The following is a 24,773-nucleotide window of genomic DNA, read 5'->3' on the forward strand; positions in this document are numbered from 1 at the left end:
AAATGGTGGCATTGCCAATTTACCCTCCAAGATTAAATAAATACCTGAAGTAAACATAGTCTCTGAACTCTTTATAAGTGTTGGCCACAAGGCTCTTGACCAGTTTATTGAAATGCAACGTTCCCTAGCCCATTTGTTCAGCGAATGAAATGTTATGTAATGTTTATTAGCACAAAGCTTAGGGTTGTGAACTTTTGGTGGGCAAGAGTTCAGCCATGAAGGGAGTAGGCAGCATTACAGAGAGTTTTCGATTTTGACCTCTAACCATGTTTTAGTGTTAAATGGATGAGCCTCATTGAAAAACCGCTACACATACCCGTTGAAGTCCTCCAGCTGCTTCCCTGTGGCTCATTCAGGCTCAGCCACAGACTGCTAAACTATGGTTTTGCCTTAGGTGGGAACATGGTCGGTATGTAAAAATCTTTGGGTCTATGCAAGTGGCATGTTAATGGAGTGTGTGTGTGTATTTGAATTTGAGTAATGCAAATGTTTCTCTCTCTCTCTCTCTCTCTCTCTCTCTCTCTCTGTGTGTGTGTGTGTGTGTGTAGTAGTAGTAGTAGTAGTAATAGTAGTAGTAGCAGTAGCAGCAAGAGTAAACCAGAATGTGAACGGCTTAGATTGAGAAGATATATGGGGGAGGGAACCTAAAATTACCCTTCACACTTGAGAGTGTATACCCGCCCACATCTCAACTTCTATCGGTGTATGCAAGTATATATTTTGTTTCAGAAAGCATAAAATGATCAACATATACTTTGCACCTTGAATATTAATAATATAGTTCAAGATCCACAGCAGGCATGTGTGTGTATTGGAGAGAGCCAATATGTATCTAGAGCTCTGTTTTCACTATTCACAGCTGCAGATTATGACGCCAAACAACCAGATCCCTGTTCAGGGGTGTGTGGGTGTGTGTGTTATTTTTTAGATGTTTCAGCAGTGGTGCAGTGAAACCAAGGCTCGAGTTGTCCACATGAATACCACCTTTCTTGATATTCTTTATCTAAATAACATGTGCCTGTTCCTGCATCTCCATAATAGAGAAGAGCCAAAAAGAACAAGACTAAAAATACGGTTCCATAGACTTTGAGGACTTGAAATTTCGTCACTTAGGAGAGAAAGAATGTGCTGGCAGGTGATGTAGAATTATGTAACAGGCAGGGAAAGGGAAACATTTTTAAGCCTATCCTATTGCCTCAGGGGCAGTGGATTATAATTACAGCAATTGGATTTTTCCAGCCTCGTCCTAAATCTTACAAAGAATCTACATTTTATTTTTAAAAAACATGCTTGGGAGCCCCTTCTGTTAACAAGGATTCTTAGTCCAAATATCCTGGGGGGTGGGGTTCTAGACAAAAGGAACCACCTAACCAAATTAGCATTCTTCCAGGAATTCATTAGCTTTTCCTTACCATGCTGAGCTGCACAATTGCTATTCTTCAGTGTGGTTGCATTCTAGACTTTGTTCATGTGTCCCTGCTTAGCTGAAAACCACATCCAGAGAAGATTCTTCCAGAGCACCTGCCTACATGAACTTAGTGCAATTACGCTGGAGCTATTAATTTTACCCACAATCTCTTCAGGAATTAAACTGGGGTTGCTCTGATTTAAATATGCTACCCTTGCTTTGTCCTCTCTGTTAACATGACAAGCGAGCAAGGGCTGCCTATTTAAACTAGCACAGACAAACATGTGCCCTCACCATCCACTCATAAAGCATGGGTGGCGCTGTGGTCTAAACCGCTGAGCCTCTTGGGCTTACCGATCGGAAGGTCAGCAGTTCAAATCCCTGTGACGGGGTGAGCTCCTATTGCTCTGCCCCAGCTCCTGCCAACCTAGCAGTTTGAAAGCACACCAGTGCAAGTAGATAAATAGGTACCACTGCGGTGGAAAGGTAAACAGTGTTTCTGTGCGCTCTGGTTCTGTCACAGTGTCCCGTTGCACCAGAAGCGGTTTAGTCATGCTGGCCACATGACCCGGAATGCTGTCTGCACACAAACGCCAGCTCCCTCGGCCTGAAAGCAAGATTAGCGCCGCAACCCCATAGTCACCTTTGACTGGACTTAACCGTCCAGGGGTCCTTTACCTTAAGCATTTATTTCTGTATATGTGAACAACTGCTTGTGAATAGTCACAAGGAGTCCCTTTTGATAGAGCATCTAGGTGCAGCTTTTAATGCACAGGGCACCTGTTCACAGATGCCCACACTCAACGTACAGACACTGGAGGTGGGGCCAGAAGGCATCCCATTCTGCCCTTCATGAGTTAGCATGAAAGGGGATTATGTAGGCATTCAAATAGGTTCCATTAACTTTCACAGTTCATGCTGGGTTGAGATGCAGCAGGGCAGGTCTCTCTTGACCAGAACAACTGAGTAGGGTAAGGGGATAAGAGTGTTCTACAGCACTCTCTACCAATGGCTGCCAGTACTGGTCAGTGAGAAGGGGTTCCTCTTTCAGAGACCAACACAGGGGGAAGGGTGGGTGGGTTTGAATCTACATCTTCTCGGGATGCTTTCAAATCATAAAAATAAAGGAATATTTCCGCCTTTGCTGGCAAATACTGCTGATATCAGAGGTAGGTAGTATTTGCTTTGTGCCACTGTTTGGTTCAATTAAGCTTTAGACCTCCTAAATCAAATTTAGTACTATTTCAGAAGCCATTTGCTGCTGGCATTTTACTGCTGGTACCACAATGAATTATACTCATCACGTGAAGTGTAAGGATTGGTTGCAATGAAATAATTCAATCTTACTCCCACCAAACCACTACACATGCATGACCCCAGATTTTTAGGGTCAAACTGGACATGCAATTATTTGACATAACAAATTAGACATGACATTTGGCTTTCCAGAATTTCCCCCTAATAAATAGCCAGTGTATTGGGGAGAGCCAAACTGGGCTCAAGGCATGTAAGGAAAGGGGGAATTAACTCTTTGCTCCTGCCATGGCGCTTGTCCCAATCTCCCAGTCCCCCAGTGCCTTCTATTTGCAACCAGAAGAAAGCTCACATTGGCATAACAATGAATTTCAGGAGCTGGGAGGCTAGAGCAATTTGAATAAGAACCATGGCAGGGGCAAATAGTTAAATCCTCCTCCTTACCATTGTCCTAATCAGGACGCCTTTTGCCATGTTGGTTATGCACTGAAAATCACCACCACACAAGGCCAAGTGATGTGAACAGCATTGTATCTGGACCTTAGGGACACCTTCATTTGGTCAGAGTCTTTGGAAGTAGCAGTCTTGTGTGGACCACATCCTGGAAGTCAGAAAACCATCAGTCGAGGTTGATGGAAGTCCTCGGCTGTGATAACCAAAGGTCTGTTATGTTGTTTAAAATGGGATGTTATGTTTGGGAAAGATGTGTAAAAACCAATAAAAATTATATTAAAAAGAAGAAGAGTACCTTAACATCCCGGTGTGCAATGTTGATTGAGTGTAAATACTGAATGGCTTCTCCGATGCTCTTCATTATTTCAGACGCCTCTGGGGAAGATAAGAAAACAAAGCGGGTCATTTTACTCTGCAGCCAAAGAGGCAACCACCACCTAATACCCAGATTACAAGGAGTTAGAGGGAACAGACAACAACAGTCAGGTTTCAAAGCAGAAACAAATGTGACAAAGAACATGAAGCTGATGCTGTCCCATGGTCTGGTCCTCCTCTTCTCCACCATAGCATCTACATAACTTACCCCCACCCACCCGCCTTGATGTTTCCTCACCTTTCTCCCACATCACCGGGTGCTGTTGGCAAGAGAACGTGGCACCACATTCCTTACCACAGACTTAATTCATGTGATCAGAAACAAAAGTATGAGCTCATGGTTTCCTTTCCATGTCATTTTTAGTCATACTTTGTCATGACATCCAAACTGGCAAACTGAACGCTAGTCCAGAATCGGAAATCCACTTCAATCCTTTACTTGCAAGTTCCAGTTTGTTTGTCCTTTGACATACAGAGGGCCAGTGGTCCCCCTTCTCTGCCTTAAAAAGTAAACAGTTGTGCCTGAAGTCTTAAGACTTAAATTGTCGATGCTTGTGAAGCTTTAAGAAATCTATTGTATCCCTTCATACCTCTTTCTGTGAACGCCTGGTCTCCTCTGTCTTGAATTCGACTGAAGAGTTCCCCACCATCCAAGCTGAAAGTCATAAAACAAGTGCAGTTGCAAAAATGGAAGCAACAAGAATTAAAGCCTAAGTAAAACCACCACCAGGCTATGAGTACATTTCTATGCACACGCACTTCACTTTCCCAAGGCCTCTGTGTGAAACTCGGATCCATCTGGAATTAATCTGATCCTTGAAAAGCACATATAGGGTTGAAAAAGAGAGTAGGAAAGAGTGTCATTCTTCCTCCTTCAGCTCTATGTAGTTTTCCAAGGAGAAAAAGGTAACTACCATCACCACAATCACGACCAAAGGACCTGGGGCTCAGAGGGCACCAGGGAAAGACATCAATAAGGTTATTTAGGGCATAGATTGTTTCAATAGAAATGTGGCAGTGAACCCATGTAGTCAGCACCCATCCCAAGAAGCTTGCAACGGCCACAGTGAAGTTAATAAGCATGGAGCGATATATCTGCTGAAATGTCTCTGAACGAAAAGAACAAGGCAAGCTCTAAAAGACTGAAGCTCCTTTAAAGATTGGAGATTAAAAGAAAGAAACATATTAAACTGGCTTACAATTTGACTTTAACTATCTTGATGAGAATCTCTTTGGAACACACACACACACACATATATATATCGGAAGAAAAAAGGGTGGGAGCAGAATGGGCTGCACAAAAGAGCAAAATCCTAATAAAGTAATAGGTCTATTAGCATCTAATGTAGCTTCAAACTTTGCTTAGAAGTTTTCCACTTCAAGGGGATTTGTCACATAAAACACTGAAGAGCTTTCTTCTGTCTGTCTGCTTCTGAAGCTACCTAGGACTTTGACTTGCCCTGTACAATTGCCTATCGCAGACAATGGTTACAGAAGCACCAAGCAGTTCACACAACCTGTATCACCCCATCCTGCAGCCCCTCGTAACTCAATAATCTTCTCCAAACAATCAGTAGGGCTTTGTAGGGGCATGGCCATCAGGTGGAGCACTTTTTTTCTAGCAGAGCTCCCCCTGGTGGAAGCTCCCTCAGCTCACATTCAGGCACTTCCCCCGTCCCTGCTTTTAAAAGTTCAGCAGCAGGACAGGATTCTTAGTGTTCAATCTCTTCCCTTCCTGGATAGGAATGACCTTGTCATGATCTAATCATGTCAGGATTGGATTACTGCAGTGCATGGCACACTGCAATTCCTTTGAAGACCACTCAGAACGTTCAAGCTGGTTCAGAATGCAGCGGCAAGTCTGCTAATGTCAACAGCCAGAAATCAATACATTGCATTCATCTTTCAATATATTTATTGGCTCCTGTTGTGTTTCCAAATTAAAATGCTCATTTTGATTTATAAAGCCTTAAATGGCCAAGGTCCAAGGAATCTGGAAAAACTGCTTCCTTCCATAGAAGCCTGCCTGCTTACTTAAATCTGCATTAGATTACGTGTCTGTGTCTTTTCCACTGTGCCGCCATATCCTCTAAAGCTGTATCCCACAAAACATCCAGAGACATTCTTCTGTGTTACCATACATCTAAAAGCGTTTCATGAAAGAAATCCACAGATAGTATTTAGACACTCAGTAAAGACCTGGTGATTTGCCCTAGTTTCTATCTCGCTATTTCCCCGCTTGGTGCTGCATTCTTTCTTACTGCGTTGCACTTCCTTACTATGGTTTTTCTTGTTTTGAATGCAGTCCGTCCCCCCCAGTTTGTAAGCCACTCTGGGCATCTCTCTCCAAAAAGCATGGCGTACAGATGTTAAGCAAATAAATAAAATAAATCACCCACCCCCGGATTTAAGCAAGAGTAGCAATCGTGAATATCTCTTAGAAAGTAAATTACAGCAACAACCCAAAAAAAGTCATCTGGAGCACTTTACCCAAGAGAAAAGTTTAGAAAGCAGGAAATGAGTTAAAAAACAAAACACCCCACAACTTCTATAATCTCTCCCTGATTCACACCCTGCCCACCCACCCACAACTCTGCCAGTTTCAGTACCAATTTACCCATGTAGAAACACTTAAAATCTATATCAGCTAACTCTTTGCAAGGAAGATGCCCTATCTTTAGTGAACTTATGGTTGGGAATAAATTATCTCGGCACTGTAATAGTTGCATATGTTAATGAGTTCAAATGCGGATCTAAATGCCATTTCCAGTGAAAAGGAATGGTATATTATGGGTTGTGGAACTACCCTTAAAGGTGGGTCATATCCACATTTAGGGAATGTAGTGAAAAAACAGCACTTCTGACTACAAAGCTCTGTGTGGTGCTCTCTAGCTGTGAACAGTGATTAAGCATGGCCAGCTGCACAACTCGCTGTGTCCCATCAAACCACAACACTCACCATTCCATGACTATCAGGAGACATTTTCGGCCCTGGTAAAGATTTTCATAGACATCTATAATCTTCACGATATGAGAACACTGAGATGCCCTCCAGTGCAGCTCCACCTCCCTGCGAGCTTTCGGACAGTCTTGCAGCATCTGGAAAGGAAAAGAGAAAAAGGAAGTGTGAGCTTAGCATGCTTGTCCATATCATCTTTGCCTAACAATTAACATCTTGCCAGCAATCATTTCCCCAGTGTACAGTAGGATAAAGTTTGCGTCATGAACCACACGTGGGACTCAGATTTTACACAATCCCTCAAAAGAACACAATCTTTCTCTCTCTCTCTCTCTCCTTTTTTCAAGTAGTTTGCTTAACAAATCTTTGCATCTGTCATGTTCACAACAGCTAGGCAGATCCTAAGTCCCATTTTACAGATTGGGAACTAAGTGACCTCCCATAGTCAAGTCAGGAGTGGCTGGGGCAGTAAGTGCAAGATGGGAGCTGCACCTTGGGGTTTTCTAGGCGCACCCACAAAGTCCTGACCGCACTGTTACCTTGTCCCTATACCATCCTGGTAATTGGCAGAGACACTGTTTTCTGTAGAATGGCATAGCACCATTCCACTATGCCAGCCACTGCTAGCTTAAGTGACAAACATGAAGTGCATTAAAAGGACCCAATTCAATGATTCACTGAACATTTTATCACATTAAGATTCCCCACCCCCAATTTCTTTCAAGAACTTTAGGATGCTACTGTATACTTTCCTATTTTTGCCCAAGAGACCCACCACAAAATAGGATGAAAGATGGACAAGACCACCTTGAGAACTTCACAAGCAGGGGCTTGAACCAGGCAAAAAACCATGAAGTCTGATGTAAGGTTCAGAAGAAGTTGCATTTGAATCCCTTACGAATCTTCTGAGCCAGCAAAACAAATAAAATATCAAGGTGTGCACTGCCATCTTGTGGTAAATACTGTAACTGCCACTCAGGCCACTTGGCTGGAGCAACCAATTGTGGATGTTAGCAAACCGTCTCCTAACTATATCTGAGGCTACTCTTCCTGAATCCCAAAATGGTTTTTGACCTTCTAAGGGGAAAGTGGATGTGATTTTCACTGTGCGACAGTGTCAAGAAAAATGCAGGGAACAAAATCAACCCCTATATATGATTGTTTATTAACATAAGACCTTCAACACTGTAAATCATATTGCCCTGTGGACCGTCCTTCCGAAAATTGGCTGCCCAAATAAATTTTTGAACATCCTTTGCCTCCTCCACAATAATATGATGGCAACAATTGCAGATAACCATTCACAGTGGATTCATGCGTTAAACAGGGATATATTATCACCCCAAGTCTATTACAGTGGTACCCTGGTATTCGAATAGCTCAGCTCCCGAACAAATTGGCTCCTGAATGCCGCAAACCCAGAAATAAGTGTTCCGGTTTCCGAATGTTTTTCGGAAGCCAAACATCTGACACTGCTTCTGATTGAGTGCAGGAAGCTCCTGCAGCCAATTGGAAGCTGCGCCTTGGTTTTCAAACAGTTTCGGGAGTCATACTCACTCCTGGAACAGATTAAGTTTGAGAACCAAGGTACCACTGTATTTTTATCCCCCATGGTCCTACACATTGTCGAAGGGAAACTCCCCATGGGGGCAGAAATCATATATCAAGCAGATTGAAAGCTCTTTAACCTGAGTAGCCTGAAAGCAAAGAGTAAGGTTACCGTAACTTCCATCATAGAGCTTCAATATGCTGATGACAACGTAGTGTGTGCACACTCAGAGGATGACCTCCAAACCATCCTAAATATCTTTGCAGAAGCTAACGAAAAGATTGGCCTATCGATCAATATCCAAAAAACCAAGTGCTGCACCAACAAGTACAAAACAACCCCTCTGTGCCAAATTCAACTTAATGGTGTAACGTTGGGAAGTGTTGATCACTTCTCCTACCTGGGTAGTTATCTTTCCACAGAGCCAACATTGATGCCAAAATTGAGCACTGCCTGAGCTCTGCGAGTACAGCTTTCTCCCAAGTGAAGCACAGAGTGTTTAAGGTCTGGGACATTCACAGAGAAACCAAAATGCTTGTTTACAAAGCTATTGTACTTTACTGTATGCTTGTGAAACTGTATGCTTGTGAAACATGGACCACTTATGAACGCCATCTCAAACTCCTTGAAAGATTCCACCAACAATGTCTCTCAAAAATTTTACACATCACTTGGGAAGACAGGCGAACTAATGCCAGTGTACTGGAAGAAGCAAAGATCACCAGTGTTCTTAATCATAAACTTTGTCGGACTGTTCATGTTGTTTGGATGCCTGATTATCATCTTCCAAAGCAACTACTCTATTCAGAACTTAAAAATGGAAAGCATAATGCTGGTAGACAAAAAAAGAGGTTTAAAGATGCTCTCAAGGCAAATCTTTAAAAATGCAGTATAAACACAGAAAACTGGGAAACACTGGCCTACGAGTGCACCAATTGGAGAAGAGCCTTTACCAAAGGTGCCATGGGTTTTGAAGAAGCACGAACTCAGGGCGGAAAGGAGAAACGAGCTACAAGGAAGGCACATTTGGCAAACCCTCGCCATTATCAACTCCTGCCCAGAAACCTATGTCCCCACTGTGGAAAGACATGTGGATCCAGAATTGGCCTCCACAGTCATTTACAGACTAACTGTTAAGACCCTGTTCATGGAAGACAATCTTACTCGGCTACAAGTGATCGCCAAAGCAGCAGCAGCAGCAGATGGGTCAGATATGCAAATTCCAGCTTGGATACAATACTAGAAATTAATATGCTTAAGTCCAGCAAATAGCAATTATATATGCATTTAGAGAAACATTTAGCAATCAGAAACTCTTTTAAGTAATTAATTGGTCCTGTGGAGATCCCTCCATGAGCCACTTTTGGTGTCTGTGTCTGCACAGATGCGTTTTTTTGGCATGTGCAAACGCAATTTCCAGCGCCACAGAAGTGAGTCCCCACTCCGCGTTGCATCAGTTTAGGGCCGCGTGCAAGCAGGCAGCTCAGCTGTGGCTTGTGGGCCGGTCAAACAACCTTCGCGGGCTGCTCGCCCGGCCCATGGGCCTTAGGTTGCTGACCCCTGATCTATATCTATCAATCAACAGCGGCAACGAAAGAGCAATGAATTGAAAACTACCTCTTTTGAAAAACATGATTATGTGACCTGTGGTGCCACCTAGTGGCTGAGAGTATTCAAAAAGTTTCACTCCTAGAATTGCAATGTAAGCCAAACCTCCCCTCAGCCCAGTAAGTCCAGGGGGGACCAGGTTGAATTCACCACGTGTTACAGTGACCTTGGACCAGTCACTCTCTCTCAAGCCAACAGTTTGGTGCTGTGCTGCTGCCTTCCTAACAGTCATTGTTGCTGCCTCTTACTGTGAGGTAGCAGGGCAGGGCAGCAGCGGAGACAAAGGTTATACACTGGCAGAGCCAATCCAGCACTCTCACACATCCCTGACTGCACCACTGCCCGGCCCTAGTACTGTAAGTGGAAGCAGCATCACTATTGAAAGGGTAGCAGTGCAGCAGCACCTTCTTCCTTGGTTAGCCACTGCCAGCTCAGACAATATTAGTGATGATGATGATTCAGGATGGATAAAAATCAATGGATTTTTTTTTTTAAAGTCGAATCGGATTTTTTATATTTAAATCAGATTTTTAAAATAAAATGCTTTGGAGGAAAAATCTTTTTAAAGATAGTTTTCTATTTAAGTTACATTATAAAGGGTAAAGGTAAAGAGACCCCTGACCATTAGGTCCAGTCGTGACTGACTCTGGGGTTGTGCGCTCATCTCGCTTTATTGGCCGAGGGACCTGGTCATGTGGCCAGCATGACTAAGCTGCTTTAAGCATTCAAGGCTTTCCTCCAAAGTATCCTGTAGTTGCAAACTGTAGTTTGTAAAGGGTATTGAGAGTTGTTCAGTCTCTGATGCTTCTTTAAATGTATAATTCAGATGGGACCTTAATAATTAAATTTGTAAATTTGCCTGAAGAACACACAGCAGTACAGTGGTATCTCAGGTTACATACGCTTCAGGTTACAGACTCCACTAACCCAGAAATAGTACCTCAGGTTAAGAACTTTGCTTCAGGATGAGAACAGAAATCGTGCTCTGGCAGCGCGGCAGCAGCAGGAGGCCCCATTAGCTAAAGTGGTGCTTCAGGTTAAGAACAGTTTCAGGTTAAGAACAGACCTCCAGAACGAATTAAGTACTTAACCCGAGGTACCACTGTACACAACATAAAAATGCATAACAAAAAGAGGAGTAAAAACAAAAACTAACCAATAACCCCATTCCTACAAACACATTTGAAAGGACATAGAATGTTTAATTAGCCCAACACCTCATTAAATAAATAATAATAATAATAATAATAATAATAATAATAATAATAATTTATTATTTATACCCCACCCATCTGGCTGAGTTTTCCCAGCCACTCTGGGCAGCTCCCAATCAAGTGTTAAAAACAGTACAGCGTTACATATTAAAAACTTCCCTGAACAGGGCTGCCTTAAGATGTCTTCTGAATGTCAGGTAGTTGTTTATCGCTTTGACATCTGCTGGAAGGGCGTTCCACAGGGCGGGCGCCACTACCGAGAAGTCCCTCTGTCTGGTTCCCTGTAGCCTCACTTCTCGCAATGAGAGAACCGCCAGAAGGCCCTCGGTGCTAGATCTCAGTGTCTGGGCTGAACGATGGGGTTGGAGATGGTCCTTCAGGTATACAGAACCGAGGCCATTTAGGGCTTTAAAGGTCAGCACCAACACTTTGAATTGTGCTCGGAAACGTACTGGGAGCCAATGCAGATCTCTCAGAACCAGTGTTATGTGGTCCCGGCGGCCACTCCCAGTCACCAGTCTAGCTGCCGCATTCTGGATTAACTGCAGTTTCCGTGTCACCTTCAAAGGTAGCCCCACATAGAGCGCGTTGCAGTAGTCCAAGCGGGAGATAACTAGAGCATGCACCACTCTGGCGAGACAGTCCGCGGGTAGGTAGGGTCTTAGCCTGAGTACCAGGTGGAGCTGGTAGACAGCTGCCCTGGACACAGAGTTAACCTGCGCCTCCATGGACAGCTGTGAGTCCAAAATGACTCCCAGGCTGCGTACCTGGTCCTTCAGGGTCACAGTTACCCCATTCAGGACCAGGGAATCCCCCACACCCATCCGCTCCCTGTCCCCCCAAAACAGTACTTCTGTCTTGGCAGGATTCAACCTCAATCTGTTAGCTGCCATCCATCCTCCAACCGCCTCCAGACACTCACACAGGACCTTCACTGCCTTCACTGGTTCTGATTTAAAGGAGAGGTAGAGCTGGGTGTCACCTGCATACTGATGAACACCCAGTCCAAACCCCCTGATGATCTCTCCCAGCGGCTTCATATAGATATTAAAAAGCATGGGGGAGAGGACGGAACCCTGAGGGATCCCACAAGTGAGAGCCCAGGGGTCTGAACACTCATCCCCCCCCCACCACTTTCTGGACACGGCCCAGGAGGAAGGAGCGGAACCACAGTGCCCCCAGTTAAAGAGAAACATTTTCGCCTGGCACCTAAATATATGTAATGAAGGTGCCAAGTGAGTCTTCCTGGGGAGTGCATTCCACAAATGGGGAGCCACTGCAGAAAAGGCCCATTCTTGTGTTGTCACCTTCTGGACCTCTTGTGGAGGCAGATGAAGAAGGGGCTCTGAGGATGATTGCAGGGTCTGGGTTGGTTCATATGGGGAGGCAGTCCTTGAAGCATTGCAGTCCTGAGCCATTTTACACTGAACTGAAACTGCCATTATGTATTCACCCAGTTTATTTTATAAATTCATTTTATAATCTATTCATCTATTTTATTTGAAAAGATTCAATTTGAAAAGACCATTTTGGAGCTCCTTTTTTTCACCACTTGAAGCAATCTGGTGTTGACGGAAAACTTGGCCACCCCATTGCTCACCCCAACCCTAGAACCATTTCATATTCTGCCACAGAATACTTATTTGTCAGTTTATTAGGCTGCAGCAGAATACATTTCCCAACTTCTCCAGCAGGAGGAGCCCATTGCTAAACAACACCACTTTCTTTCTTTTTCAAAGGAATTGTTTCTCAGCCCAGCAACCCCTCCTCCTTACATCATTTGTGTGTAGCTAACAGTTTATTACCCTTGGGGAGCTAAACAAGGCAGTGTTAATTATACCCTGCATGTTTGCAAATACAGAGCATCAAGGTGTCTACATCTGAGGCTGTTGACGTTTGTCCAATGGAGCCCAGACTAGATGTCAAATGCTGTGCAATTGCACCCAGACTCTCAAGTGTATTTTGCCTTTTAGTTTTTTTAATCGAACTTCAGAGGGACAGTTTTACACAGCCTGTCATAAGACAGGAAACCCCTCCCCGCTTAAAGAGGAAAGGCCCCTTTCATACATATGTTTTTAATTAAAATCCTTGACCTAATATCAACATTTCACATGTGATATTGTCAAAAATTACCAGCTAGAAACCAGAGTTTTCACTTCTGCATGGAATACAGTGTTAAAATGGAGAGAGAGCTACAGTAATAGAACAGGGATATACCACACACTTTCAATACACAAATGTCTCAGGTTAAATCGGAAAGACTGAAAAGTTGTTGCCAGTTGGAAGAGACTAAACAAGGCTAGATGAACAAGTGGCTATATATGAGATTTCATATGAAAATTATCCAGGATCCTCAGATTGTAGGGTTTGTTTGTTTGTTTGTTTGAAATACTGATGCATAATGAATTCCCCTACTGTTACTTTGTGAGCCCAAAACAGGAGTGCTACCAGCCAGCATCTCTACAAATCTGCAAAAGATGGATTTAATTCCGGGATTTCATTAAGCATGTATTTTGATACCCTAGCCAGAAATGCAATGGGGTAGTGCTTGCCTTAGATTCTCAAGATGCAAAATAATAAAGCCTGTACATCAAAAGCAAAAACAGCTAGAATATTTCCTAAAATATTAGATACGTCAGCACAGTGCTATAGCAGCATGGAGCAGAAACCCATGCAGATGAAAGGGTAAATTAAAAAAAAATGCTTGTTGCATGTCATCTCTGCTCTCTGGTTTATGTTATTAGGTGCAATGAAAATATTGCTCCCCCACCCCCAATTCCACAAACACATGCGGACAATTTTTATTTCATTTAGCAAGAATTACATGCCACATGATTTTAAGAAATCTCCAAGAGAGTGACATAAAATAGTATAAAATATTTGCTTATTTCCCTGGTGTGAGCCATTCTTAAGGAACTGCATCATCTCTGAAACTAGGACTTGCATACTGTTGAAAGAGATTTTCTGTTCATGCCTTGGTTTTAGCCGGAAAGGATGTTGTTCACCTGGCAACAAATGCCGACTTATCACTGAGGTATCAAACCTGTTGCTGGGCTGTACCACTTCAGACTGTATGGGGGGGGGGCTCACAGGGCTGAATGCTTCTCCATACAGAAAACTAACATGTCAAGGAAGAAGAGTTGTGGCTTAAGCTAGTTTTCAATAGGGATCTTTGACTCTTTTTTTTAGCGGGGGCGGGGAGTATGGAGAAGCATTAGATTATTTTTCAACTAAAGTCTGAAGTGGTAGAGTCCAGACACAGGTCTACTACCTGGATGAGAATTCGACCAAAGTTGCAGCAACAGAAATAGAAGATTACTCACCCTACATTGTTTGTGGAGCACTTGAAAGAGACAGAGAGGGATGCACATATAAGGAAATGTTGCCTTATCTTCAGATCTCTAAGCATTGTTTATGGCTTTGAAGGGGGAAATACATCATGCTCTACTGCACATACAAACATGCATAAAGAGGCAGTATGTAAATAGCACATAAATCACATCTGTCAATCATGGCAACCAAGTCGCTCACATCTTATAGGAATCAGTTCATAACAGCAGTCATAGTTTACGACACAAGCAGTATCATGGTCCAATATGCCTGCCAATAGGATCATTTCATGTGTGACAGCTGACAAAGCCAAGGTAACTTTGAAATGTTCCTCTGTTACCACATTGTAAGCTGTTCCAGCTATATAGAAGGTTGCCAGATGATGCCCAAAATAGTCCACACCAACATAAAAAGCAACTCATCACATGGCAATAGCCACCACACAATTAAATGTAAAGACTTTACATTGGTTTTACTCAAGGGCTATTTTGACGAGAATAAGCCAGGTCTCCACTCCCATTCCCCAGACAGGCCACTATATGGATCATTCCCTCCATATAGTCCTCTTATCCTTTAGGACAGCTGGGTTCCAGACAGAGGTGGATTTTGGGGAGCACGACCGGTGTGCTGAAACGAGAGAGCGCTGCAGGGAGCGCTGCAATAATGATGGACAATGGAAGGCGAGAGGCAGGGGGCAAGTTGAATTTTGGCGTTGCACAGGGCACTACTGAAATATTAAAGCCCAAAGTCCGCCACTGGTTCCAGATGAGAGTATGCTCTTGAGGGGGAAGTGGATTTAGCCAAGGGACCACCAGGAGAAAGGGAATGGACAGCAAGCAACTGTTATAGTAAGCTTTTCTTTGGCTTAGGGAGATTCGGACCTAGTTCAGATGTCATTTCCAAGCCTGCAACTGTGCCATGGATTGCTCTATTTCACACTTTTAGTTATTTATGCATAACTTCCCACAAACCATCTCAAAGCAATGTCACAATAAAATCATCAATAAAAACAACTACAGAAATCTTTATTTCAAACAATTATAACTATGTTCTTTGAAAATGGAAAAAAAATCAAATTAAAAACAATTTCAAATCCAATACAGATATATATACTGGGATAGCCACTCCTCCATTTCTGGATTTGGTCTAACCACAATTTTTGGCAGATTTTGTGAGTTGTTGTTCTATGTTGATTAGTTCCTATGAGATTTCTTTGGGATCACGTATGCTGGTGCTTTGAGAAGTCCCCAAAGCCGCTACTACCACACTTTCCATACCATTATTTCCCATCAAAGATTCCTGAATAATACCTCCCTCAAAAATGCAGGTTCCCCAACATTGCCCATAGCATATACCTACCTGCCCAAAGAATGACCAGAAGCAAACCATTAAAACCATTTTAATGCTTCAGCCAGCATTTTCCCAAAAAGAAAAGAAAAAAAGCTGCTGCTTCTTTTTTTAAAAAATGTGCACATGAAAATAGATTTTTCATCCCCCTCCTGAGTCCTGGCACATGAGGCTTGTACAAGTTACTGTATAAACATTCACAATGTTAAGTTCATAAGGGAAAATGGCTGAGGGGACAGGGAGAATGAAAACAGGGCAACAGCATTCTCTTGTTGACCAAAGGACACTGCCGCTTTTTTGGTGCTACTGTTAAAACCCCAAAGGTTTTGTTTAAAATCCCTGCCTGAAGGCAGATAAAGAGGCTTCCCTGGAATCCAAACTGCAACCAGCAATGCCAGACCAACAAGTCTATGACAGCTTGTGGAAAGAATGCAGCACATGGCCAGCCGAGTATGCATGAGATAGAGCCAGCCACCAGGCGTACAATCTGCAGAGGGTCAAGAGAGGAAGGAAGGAGAGTGTCGGTTGAGGCAAAGCACTGGCACCACACATGGGGCTGGAGATGCACACTGACAGACAGTGAGACTTCAGGATGCTTCATGGGCAAGCAAGGCAGAGAGGTCTCTGCTACAAACTCAAAAGGGAGAATGAAAGAAAGAGTTCCTCTGGATCAAAAGGTTATCAAGACAATCAGTGAATGCATGCTCAAATAGCCTCATTCAGATACAGAAGTGTGATGCTCCATTCCAGAAGTTATCCCTCCAACTCAAAAGGGGGGGGGAGAGGCAGAGATAGTGTGCTCATACCCATCCTCCTCCGCTGACCTGGTCCACATGTAACACTAAGCCAAACAATGGCTTACTCCGAATGTGCAGGCTCCTGGAAAGAAGATAGCAGCAGCTCTGGTTCTCCTCCTTTCCTGCTGCTGTGAGCTAAAGCCAGTATTGTTTATCTTAGTCCTATGGCCACACCCAGCCTTGCAGTTTACCTTGCTCCAAGACATACCATAAGCTGTAGCTCAGGGGTCAGCAAACTTTTTCAGCAGGGGGCCAAGTCCACTGTCCCTCAGACCATGTGGGGGGCCGGACTATATTTTGAAGGGGAGGGGGAAATGAATGAATTCCCATGCCCCACAAATAACCCAGAGATGCATTTTAAATAAAAGGACACATTCTACTCATGTAAAAACACGCTGATTCCCGGACAGTCTGCAGGCCGGATTTAGAAGGTGACTGAGCCGGATCCAGTCCCCGGGCCTTAGTTTGCCTACCCATGCTGTAGCTTATTGCTTGTGGTTTGTCTGAAGGAGATGAACTGCACACCTAAGTGCAGATGTCACACTAAGTAAAATCTCACAGGAGCAGCAGCAAGCCCACCAAGATCTTCACTCTGGGAGCCTGCATGTTTGCTCATTTATGCTAAACTATGGTTTAGTATTATGTGTGAATTGGGTCATTGTGTGAGAGATGGGAACATGCATATAGGACTGATCGTTAACCTTTATAAACCTGACATTATATTTGTTATCCCATCAGTGGTAACAACAACTGTCCAGCATGAGAACAACAGAGAAGCAGATTGTAGCTTCTCAGTGCTACCATGGACTTAATTTCTTAAGATAGAAAATCACAGGAAAGCACTATGACAGCTGCACCAAAGACTCTTGTTCAAACCTTCTGGCCTCCTCAGCAACACTGACCTCACTCACTGGGAAAAAACAGCAGCACTACAGTAAGTAACTACCTGTTTCATTGAGAGTCAAAGGCTTCTATAATGCTGTCATTGCACAGCATCTGTGGAGTGGGAACCTGGATGAGCAGAAGCGAAAATTATTTTGTTCAAGGAAATAGATCTACAGTGGTACCTCGGGTTACAGACGCTTCAAGTTACAGACTCCGCTAACCCAGAAATAGTACCTCGGATTAAGAACTTTGCTTCAGGATGAGAACAGAAATCGTACAGCGGCGGCGCAGCGGCAGCAGAAGGCCCCATCAGCTAAAGTTGTGCTTCAGGTTAAGAACAGTTTCAGGTTAAGAATGGACCTCCAGAACAAATTAAGTTCTTAGTGCCACTGTATGGGGAAGGGGGTTAACATGGGGGGGGGGGTTATGGGTGGTCCCATTTTATCTAACTCTGCAGTTCTAGGACCTTTGTGTCATATGTTATATTAAAGAACCTTAATGAAGCACTTTTGCCCTCATGCAGCCCCTGTAAATAAGATAAACATGGTGTTCCCTCAAAGTACTTCAGACATTAACACTATAAACAGAAAAGGAAACACTAAAGTCCTAAGAGGCTGGAGGAAGTCATTTCTTAGTCCTGTAACAGCCTGCGAAACATGGAGATCCCCACCTGCAAAGTATGACCTTTGAAGTGGAAGCCCACGGTGTCAGAATAGTTCCCTGGCTATTAATAGTGTACAGGCCAAAGTCATAACAGTCATTTGATGGGGTAAAGTGGGAGTGGAAGCCCTAGCCCTTATTATAAAGGACAAAGTTTACTCAAAGGTGAAGTTTTTCAACCATATTCATAGCATTTTCCTCAAACCAAATACAGTGGTACCTCGGGTTACAGACTCTTCAGGTTACAGACTTCACTAACCCAGAAATAGTACCTCGGTTTAAGAACTTTGCTTCAGGATGAGAACAGTTTCAGGTTAAGAACAGACCTCCAGAATGAATTAAGTTCTTAACCCAAGGTACCATTGTAGTAGAGCAGCCAAACACTCCAGTCTCCCAAACCTGGTGAAGCTCTTTTCAGCATGCTATCACTGGATAACTCTATTAAGCCTAGGTTCCTTGTACTGCTAAAACATGAGGAGAATACTTTATATTGTCAGGGGCTGAACAGAATAATCAGCCAGCAGCACTTCTATACAGTGACTTGAGTTGGAGGCAATTAACACTTAAACAGTATAACACTTGAACCAACTGGCTGCAACCAAACAGGACTGCCAGCACTTTGCTGTTTTCTGAAGCTTTGTCAGGCTTAAATTCTAAAATGGAGCAAGATGGGAACTGAACAAGTTCTCCCAAAGTGTCCTTTTCAAAAAGGGAACTTGCTAGATGTCTTTTATTCAAACGCTCGCGCATGTTTTCCGTTGTTTTATTTCAAGAGTAAGATAGTTCCATAAAGAAAAATGTTGCTTCTTAAGAGCAAAAAAGCTCTGTGACATTTTCTACCAGGGTCTATTCCTAGATCAAGGAGGGTGTACATGTCCCCAGTGGCAGGTAGGGGGATGGCAAAACAGCAACCTCCATGAGAGAGAGGGGAGAGATGTGCTGGGGCCACAGCACACATTTGGATAGAATCTACACACATATAAAAAAAACGCTTTGAAAATGCTTTTTATATATTAAAAAAAAAAGTTTTGTAAAGTACATAGAATTTTGCATAGCTCACTTTCGCCATCTAGTGTCACATTTGTATACTGCACTTTACAACACATTTAAAACATGCTTGGTTTTTTGTTTGTTTGTTTTTTGCAGCTGTGTAGCTGAGTCCTTGGTGCCTCCTTACATTCCAGATACCAGGAATGTAAGGAGTCACCAAGTGTGTGCTTGCAAGCCTTCAGTGCATCTTTCTTCTCTTTCTCCCACACTGCGCCATTGTCGGGGGGGGGGTGCTGACTCCTCCTTTATGTTCAGGCTGAACCTTTGTTTACCCCCTGCTGCCATGACTCTCAGCAGCAGGGGGGGTGTAGAGGGGGGAGGCAATGCAGACCTAAGGGTAGAATTTATAGATTGGTCATGGGTCTATTTTTCTCCATTAAAAATATGCAAAGCACGGCAGCAGTGAGCAGGGCAGCCCAAATTTTGGTCCTTAACTCTCAGGTGACTGGTATGGCATGTTTCATACTTCTCTTCTGAAGGGAAAGACAGAAAACAGGCATCTGCCCAATTAAATCTAGAAACAACAGATAGCTCACTTGTTGGGGGAGAAGAGATGCTGGCTTGTCTTAAAGTCTGCAGAGAAAATACCGTTAAGGAAACACAGTGGACTTACACTGCAAAGAGTTCTACTACAGTCAGATTCAGCAGAGAGATGGTTTTGACAATGCTGTCATAGGCAATTAATAAGCAGTTAGGCTCACAGAAAAAGACTTCAGGGAACCTATTTTCAAAACGCTGCATCAGGTAGACTAACCACTGCTAATCTCTCCCTCGGGAGCTGCCAGCATTAGGGCCTTCAATTCAGTACTGCAGGCCATTAATTAAATACGCTACAGGTCACTATGTATAAAAGCCACTCTATGAAATCACTTAAGAGCTTAAACTACAGGACAAAATGTAGTTCGGTGGTCACAAAAGAATATGAAAGTCTGAAGAAATCATTCCTGCCCTCCTTTTTATTGAGATTTCTTTCCCATCTGAACTAAAGGGTTCAAGGCCCCCAACTTAATACTCTTACTCAGACTATGCCAGCTTGATGCCTGGCAGACATTTTGGCCAAAATTCCCATCAACCCCAGCCAACAGTTGGGCAACCTTACACAAGTCACCCAAGGGCCAGTTTCCTTTCACCGGTTTTGTCCTCTCTCCCAATCTTTCTGGTTGGGCATATAGTCATGTAGGTAAGTCATGTAGACAAGTGGACTGGGTGGTCGAGGATATGGCCAACAGCCATTCACATTGTCACAGTGGATGCCTGACAGTCACAGATCAAATATAATGCTGTCAGGCAGGTGTGCAACAATCTGGCTTAAATATTATCGCCTCATGAAGTTCAGGTGCCACCTCTCAAATCATCTTTTGCCAGCTACTCTAGTAAAGCCTTTATGTATTCTGGGAAGCTTTTCCCTGCTGGGCACATTATCATTTTATCTAAAGCTTGTGCTTATCCGTTGTATGTTATATTATGACATTGTGGTTTTAATTGCTTTAAGCCTCCCTGAATGTTACATTTACAGGTTAGAAAAGACCCTATGAGTAAGACCTGAGGAACCTTTATCAACTCAAGGGTCACATTCTCTCCTGGCAAACTTTCCAGGGGCCACATAGCAATGGTTGACAGGGCCAGAGGTAACAATTGGGAACAGCAACATCCATGGTTCTTAACCGTTGTTCAGTAGACTATATTCCAGCAACACAATTTCAGAGGTTTCTTTCTGAACATACGTGCCCCACACAACCCTCCCTTCTTCCAAGTAAGAGTCATTGTCAGTACCTTCATACATCTGTTGTTGTTGTTGTTTAGTCGTTTAGTCGTGTCCGCCTCTTCATGACCCCATGGACCAGAGGAAGGCAGGCACTCCTGTCTTCCACTGCCTCCCGCAGCTTGGTCAAACTCATGTTGGTAGCTTCGAGAACACTGTCCAACCATCTCATCCTGTGTCGTCCCCTTCTCCTTGTGCCCTCCATCTTTCCCAACATTAGTGTCTTTTCCAGGGAGTCTTCTCTTCTCATGAGGTGGCCAAAGTATTGGAGTCTCAGCTTCACGATCTGTCCTTCCAGTGAGCACTCAGGGCTGATTTCCTTAAGAATGGATAGGTATGATCCTCTTGCAGTCCATGGGACTCTCAAGAGTCTCCTCCAGCATCATAATTCAAAAGCATCAATTCTTTGGTGATCAACCTTCTTTATGGTCCAGCTCTCACCATCATACATACATCTACTTATGTACAATAAATATATGTAGTGTGGAATGTCTCTTCATAGCCATATTTATTTTCCCTGGTGATTTAAAGCACTGCATTTCCTTTCATCAGTACAGCATTTGTGTGGGCCTACATGTCAAGAGCTTAATTAATACCACTAGGTATTTTCAAAAGGGGGTGGAGAGAGAACATAGGAACTACCCAGGCCAGGCAAACAAATCAACATTTCCCAGCTAGAAAAATCAAAAGGCAGGAAATAATCTAATTACCTTCCTCCATAAAGAGGATAAAATAAGAACATACTTCTGCTTTCAAGAGGTTTCTCAGAATTAGCACAGTGAGTTACTAATGATACTGAAAGACATAGGCCACCATTACCTCCACAGGTGGAGCAAGACGTCTTTATGGAAGGATGCTCAAACATCTACACCTCCTCCAAACATGTCCGGAGAGCATGTTTAGAGCATGTACATGCAGCAGGGCCTCAGCCCCTCCCTTTGCAGAAAACAACAAGTTCCCACAACTAGTTCTTAAAAGCCTGCAATTGAGATAAAACAAATACTTATACCTCTCCTCCAATTTCCTGCCTCGCCAGGGGAATGAGGAACAATCCAGCCCCAAAAGGAGGGGACCAGATATAAATCATCAATAGTAACCTTGTGACAATGTTTGCTGTTCTTGAGGAGAATGTCCTCGGCCCATAACTCAAACTGAGTAATAACATCAGGATCTGGGAAACTGTAATGTGGATTTAAAACAAACAAACAAACAAGTTTTGATTGTAGACGTGTGTGTGTTTTGCTTATATTGAAACTCAATAAAAATTATACACTAAACAATAAAAACACCAGGATCTTAAATTCTGAGACACATTAATGCCATTATTTTTCAGTCAAGGTTTTTATTGTGGTAGTGGATGGTAGCCCAGCTGGAAGTGGAAGTGAAAGAAACAGCTCCCATTTTGAGACTAATTGGCTCTGAAGCACAGAAAATTAGCTTTCTCCCTAATGAGAAACACAAGAGCAATTTGTAAAAAAAAGTAAAAGGTGAACTGTTACGAACAAGCCAGAACCAGAAGAGAGTGTGGTCTAATTATAAGGCCATTTTGTAACCACAAAGTGGCCAAGACTTGCTAGATGGACATTTGGAGAGTCACTTTGGCTACAACTACACTATAAATGTATATTGGTTTTATAATGAGTTAACTGCTATGGTTTCCCTAAAAAAAAATTCCTGGAAATAGTAGTTTGTGAAAGTGCTGATAGAGCCAAACTAACAGAGCTACATCTCTCAGAGTTCCTTGAGGAGAAGAAATAACTATTAAACTAACTTAAATCTACACCAGACTTATGTCCCTTTCTCCTCCCTTTCATGTTTCAGTTGCCTATTTGTAAAAGTGTTGCATTACCTAAGGAAATGGCATGCAGAACTGGCTCTTCATTCCTTAGGTATTACAGAAACTGAGGCATCTTGTGTCCAGTCTCTCTGTCACACAATCTGTTTTCATCAACACTTCTGGATTCCATCACAGCACTAGCACACTCATTATCTCAAAGGCCTCCGGATGTAACTGAACTCCAAAAAGGATAGCAATCTCGCTAGCAAGTTTCCTGCCATCCTTGTTCCTATTCTTAGATGCTCTCCTAATGCCTCTGCCACAGGTCAGCCATGCTCTGCTACTCGTATCCTCAACCTCAGTGCACTTTGAACACATCAGGTCACAAATCAGCAAAAGTCAAATGGGGATTTTTCAAGAGGCTTCCTACAGAAAAACCTCAGACCACATCCTTGACAACAAATGCGCAGAGGCAGGCAGCCTTCAACTGATTCACCATGCTTCCTGCTCCAAACCACTCCTTCCCAAGCCTTCACAAAACTTCCCACTCTACCGGAGGTCAGGGGTGGAGAGCAGAGGGGCCACTGTGTGCTGGGGTCATGCACAGTGTATGTGGCCCTTTTGCCCAACTTATGCCTACAGTCCCTGTTTGGACAGCACCCCTGAACAGGGCTAGTCACTCTGCTAATTCCTCTTAAGTTTCATGGGAGACATTAAAAGACACATTTCTGCCTATGCCAAAAGCTATGAGGCTTTCGCTAATGGGGCTTCTCGCTGCCGCCGTGTCGTCAATGCACGATTTCCATTTTCATCCTGGGGCAAAGTTCTCAACCTGAGGTACTACTTCCGGGTTAGCAGAGTTTGTAACCCGAAGTGTTTGTAACCTGAGGTACCACTGTACAGAAAAGTATAGTAAAGTGACAGTTACTCTTTGTCACTCTGGACCAATCTTTTTTCACCCTCAATCTTGTGTCTCTAAAGCATGAGCACCCTTCTTGCTTTGGATACTAACAGAATAAGCTCAAATAGCAATAAATAAAGCTGAAAATAAGACGCTGAACAAATAAAGTGACTGGGCCATGCAACGTGGTGGTATTACATCTGGTTCCTTCTGAGCTCTCAAGGCTCATGGCATCTTTCTATGTATACTATGGGGATCCGTATAGTTTCATACATGATCTAATAACATAAGAATGTTGGTTTGCCTGCTTGAGGTTTATAGGCCATCTTTAAAAATGAACTCTCCCAAGGCAGTTTACATCATCAAATATCAAAACACAGCATATTACTTAATATGCTGGACTACATAACCTCAATACACAACTTCACATCTTCACCTCCCCCACCCCCCACTTTTAAAGACTGCACAACATACTTTTTCTCACTAGATGATGGTAAAATGCTAACAGCCTCGCCCACTAATGATCAACATGTTCCACAAGATATGTTGTATCTTATACAAGCAGGTCCTTCTCTATCAACATTCACTAAATTCATTAATCCAAACATGAGGAATTAGTATGCCAACCATGTGTCAGGGAACTGCCATCAGTGCCAGAGGGAGAGAGCAAAAGCCAGAGGGAATCCAGAGAGCGTCCAGGGATCGGGAGAAGCATCCCATCTTCTGGGGAAGAGAATCAGTGTAGCACCAGTGGAGAAGGGGGGCAGATGGGGGAAGCAGCGAGGCGGTCCCATGACTCCTTGCCTGGGACCAGCGGGGAGAGTAGGGGTCCTCCGTTGCCCACGCCCTCCTTGCGCAGAGAGGGTAGGCGGAGACTAGGCGTCAAAGAGCTTCTTTGCTGGAATAAGTTTAAGAAACGCCCACTCACGGATTCTGCCAGCGATTGAGTCAGCCACGGGTGAGTGGCGTCTGGACAGATAAAGTTTACTTTGGCAGCCCAGCCAGGTGTTTGCACCCAGCCAGGGAGATAGTTGCCTGCTTGCGCATGAGCAACCCCTTAGAAACCATTACACCATGCTATACACACAGCAGATTCAGATATCTATACAGAGAGCATTTTTTTACTTCCATGTTTGCCTTTTGCTGGTTGGTTGAAGAATGGGGGGAAGGGGACAATTGGGACAAATCGGGAAACAGTTTTCCTGGGTTTCCCAAAGGGTTTTTTGTTTTGTTTGTGGTGTGTGTGTGTGTGTCAAAATTCCATGCTCAGGAATGCATTAGAAAATTTCCCATAGAATTCACTGGAAATCGTGGACTCGTTATGTGAACACTCGCCTAACTAACAATTTCCAGGGAATGCTTTGTGTTTGGTGAGTGAGACCTATGGATATATGTCTGGAATTTTCAGAGTGCCTGACACACATTCTTTCAGCAAAACCATACA

At 43.4% G+C, this 24,773-nt stretch overlaps 1 protein-coding gene across 1 annotated transcript in view; it reads right to left on the reverse strand.

Moving 5' to 3' along the window:
- Positions 1-24,773, reverse strand: part of MAPKAPK2 (MAPK activated protein kinase 2) — an 83,402-nt gene that overhangs the window by 8,321 nt on the left and 50,308 nt on the right. The window contains exons 2-4 of the mRNA XM_081916439.1: positions 6,450-6,589; positions 4,081-4,145; positions 3,411-3,490 (exon numbers count right to left, since the gene is read on the reverse strand). Of these exons, the coding sequence (XP_081772565.1) occupies positions 3,411-3,490; positions 4,081-4,145; positions 6,450-6,589 (285 nt within the window). The remainder of the gene's footprint in view (positions 1-3,410; positions 3,491-4,080; positions 4,146-6,449; positions 6,590-24,773) is intronic.

This window comes from Podarcis melisellensis (genome assembly GCF_964234715.1).
Source record: "Podarcis melisellensis genome assembly, chromosome: 6".
In the NCBI taxonomy this organism is placed as follows: Eukaryota; Metazoa; Chordata; class Lepidosauria; order Squamata; family Lacertidae; genus Podarcis; species Podarcis melisellensis.